A 2,352-nucleotide genomic window follows, 5' to 3' on the forward strand; every position below is an offset into this window, starting at 1 on the left:
ACAGATGGCCAGTGTTGCAGTAATAACATCGTTGCTAGAGATCCACTTTGAGGACTGCAACTGAGGCATGAGTTGAGTACAAATGTCCTTCACCTTGGCTACTTTCTCGGAGCTGAAGGTGTATCGCTTTGTCTCGACCATAGAGGACAAGGCAGATTCCATTGCATTCCATTGCTCAGTGGAAATGTTGGGATCAAAAACAGGCGTTCCCAACTCAATGCTGTGGTCGAGGCGCTTCACACATTTAGATGGAAATTTTGCGACTTCCTTCCGGAGATCATCATGGGTCTTCGCGATAGTCTGCGCGAGGCTGGTTGTGATTTCTTCGTTGGTTGACTTGCAGCACTCGGCGACTGCTTCCAGGATCACACCGGCCCCGGTACCATCAAAGACGCTGTGCCAGAAGGACATGGCCACAATGATCCTGCTATGAAATACATTTGCCTGAAAGCGAAGAACAGGACGCTGTTGGGAGGCTGGGATAAATGTGGGCAGAGGCAGATAGGACTGGATCGGGTGAGAATGAGAGTCTGCATCGCCGTCAAAGTGCTTGGTCTTCAGCATAGGGACATCAGAAAGAGGAACACGTGGGGGCGCAATATGCATTCGGTTCTTGGGCCCGTCTGGCACACTATAGAGAACCACATCTCCGGCGAGCCAGGGCAATTCTGAAATCAACCTGTCAATTCCTTTCTGGAGGGTGGAGAGGGCTGTCTGCGTGTCGGTCGTGTCGAAGTACAGGATATACGGCAGGAAGAGCTTCGCCGGGATGTGGTCGAGCGGGCTTAAAGCCAGCAGACCAGGGCCATCCGACATGCTGGAAGATTGATATGAGGAGAATTCAAGTGAATAATACAGTCACGGAGTTTGATGTTGGTCAACGAGGTGATGATCCTCGCCGTTCAGACAAGATCTTTGATGCGAACCATTTCCTTGACAGGTTGCGGTCGTCCCATCCCTCCTGAATCCCCTTTAAAGCAGCCCACTACGGACGTTCAACTCCGAAATTAATAGACCAGATAACAAAGAAACGGTGTAACCGGGGTTGTTGTTAGTCTGACGCCGCCGCATACATAGATTGTCGTATCATCCCAGTCAAGCGGTTGCAAGATGCCATCCTGATGATCCTATAATCAATGGTTGTACATGCTGGCGAAGACTTGCGCTCCTATGCGACTATTGTCATAGACAGCCCGCATACAAGTCCGGTGCTTCAGCCCACTGACTGGCTTCGAATCTGATGGCATCTTGCACCTTACTGGGAGACGCAATCTATGTATGCGGCGGCGTCAGACTAACAACAACCCCGGTTACACCGTTTCTTTGTTATCTGGTCTATTAATTTCGGAGTTGAACGTCCGTAGTGGGCTGCTTTAAAGGGGATTCAGGAGGGATGGGACGACCGCAACCTGTCAAGGAAATGGTTCGCATCAAAGATCTTGTCTGAACGGCGAGGATCATCACCTCGTTGACCAACATCAAACTCCGTGACTGTATTATTTCACTTGAATTCTCCTCATATCAATCTTCCAGCATGTCGGATGGCCCTGGTCTGCTGGCTTTAAGCCCGCTCGACCACATCCCGGCGAAGCTCTTCCTGCCGTATATCCTGTACTTCGACACGACCGACACGCAGACAGCCCTCTCCACCCTCCAGAAAGGAATTGACAGGTTGATTTCAGAATTGCCCTGGCTCGCCGGAGATGTGGTTCTCTATAGTGTGCCAGACGGGCCCAAGAACCGAATGCATATTGCGCCCCCACGTGTTCCTCTTTCTGATGTCCCTATGCTGAAGACCAAGCACTTTGACGGCGATGCAGACTCTCATTCTCACCCGATCCAGTCCTATCTGCCTCTGCCCACATTTATCCCAGCCTCCCAACAGCGTCCTGTTCTTCGCTTTCAGGCAAATGTATTTCATAGCAGGATCATTGTGGCCATGTCCTTCTGGCACAGCGTCTTTGATGGTACCGGGCCGGTGTGATCCTGGAAGCAGTCGCCGAGTGCTGCAAGTCAACCAACGAAGAAATCACAACCAGCCTCGCGCAGACTATCGCGAAGACCCATGATGATCTCCGGAAGGAAGTCGCAAAATTTCCATCTAAATGTGTGAAGCGCCTCGACCACAGCATTGAGTTGGGAACGCCTGTTTTTGATCCCAACATTTCCACTGAGCAATGGAATGCAATGGAATCTGCCTTGTCCTCTATGGTCGAGACAAAGCGATACACCTTCAGCTCCGAGAAAGTAGCCAAGGTGAAGGACATTTGTACTCAACTCATGCCTCAGTTGCAGTCCTCAAAGTGGATCTCTAGCAACGATGTTATTACTGCAACACTGGCCATCTGTGTC

General features: G+C 50.8%; 2 protein-coding genes across 2 annotated transcripts; one reads left to right on the plus strand and one right to left on the minus strand.

Annotated features, from left to right (window-relative positions):
- BO83DRAFT_445569 (uncharacterized protein) lies at positions 1–846 on the minus strand (the record flags this gene model as incomplete). Its single annotated transcript, XM_025536555.1, has 1 exon — positions 1–846. A coding segment is annotated over exon 1 (816 nt), but the record flags the coding sequence as incomplete, so codon positions are not given.
- A 385-nt stretch (positions 847–1,231) lies between these two features.
- BO83DRAFT_445571 (uncharacterized protein) lies at positions 1,232–2,352 on the plus strand. The gene has a single exon (XM_025536556.1). It carries the CDS (start codon positions 1,535–1,537, stop codon positions 1,982–1,984), a length of 450 nt encoding a protein of 149 aa, XP_025381638.1. The 5' UTR covers positions 1,232–1,534; the 3' UTR covers positions 1,985–2,352.

The sequence above is a fragment of the Aspergillus eucalypticola genome, assembly GCF_003184535.1.
Source record: "Aspergillus eucalypticola CBS 122712 chromosome Unknown BO83scaffold_122, whole genome shotgun sequence".
Lineage (NCBI taxonomy): Eukaryota > Fungi > Ascomycota > Eurotiomycetes > Eurotiales > Aspergillaceae > Aspergillus > Aspergillus eucalypticola.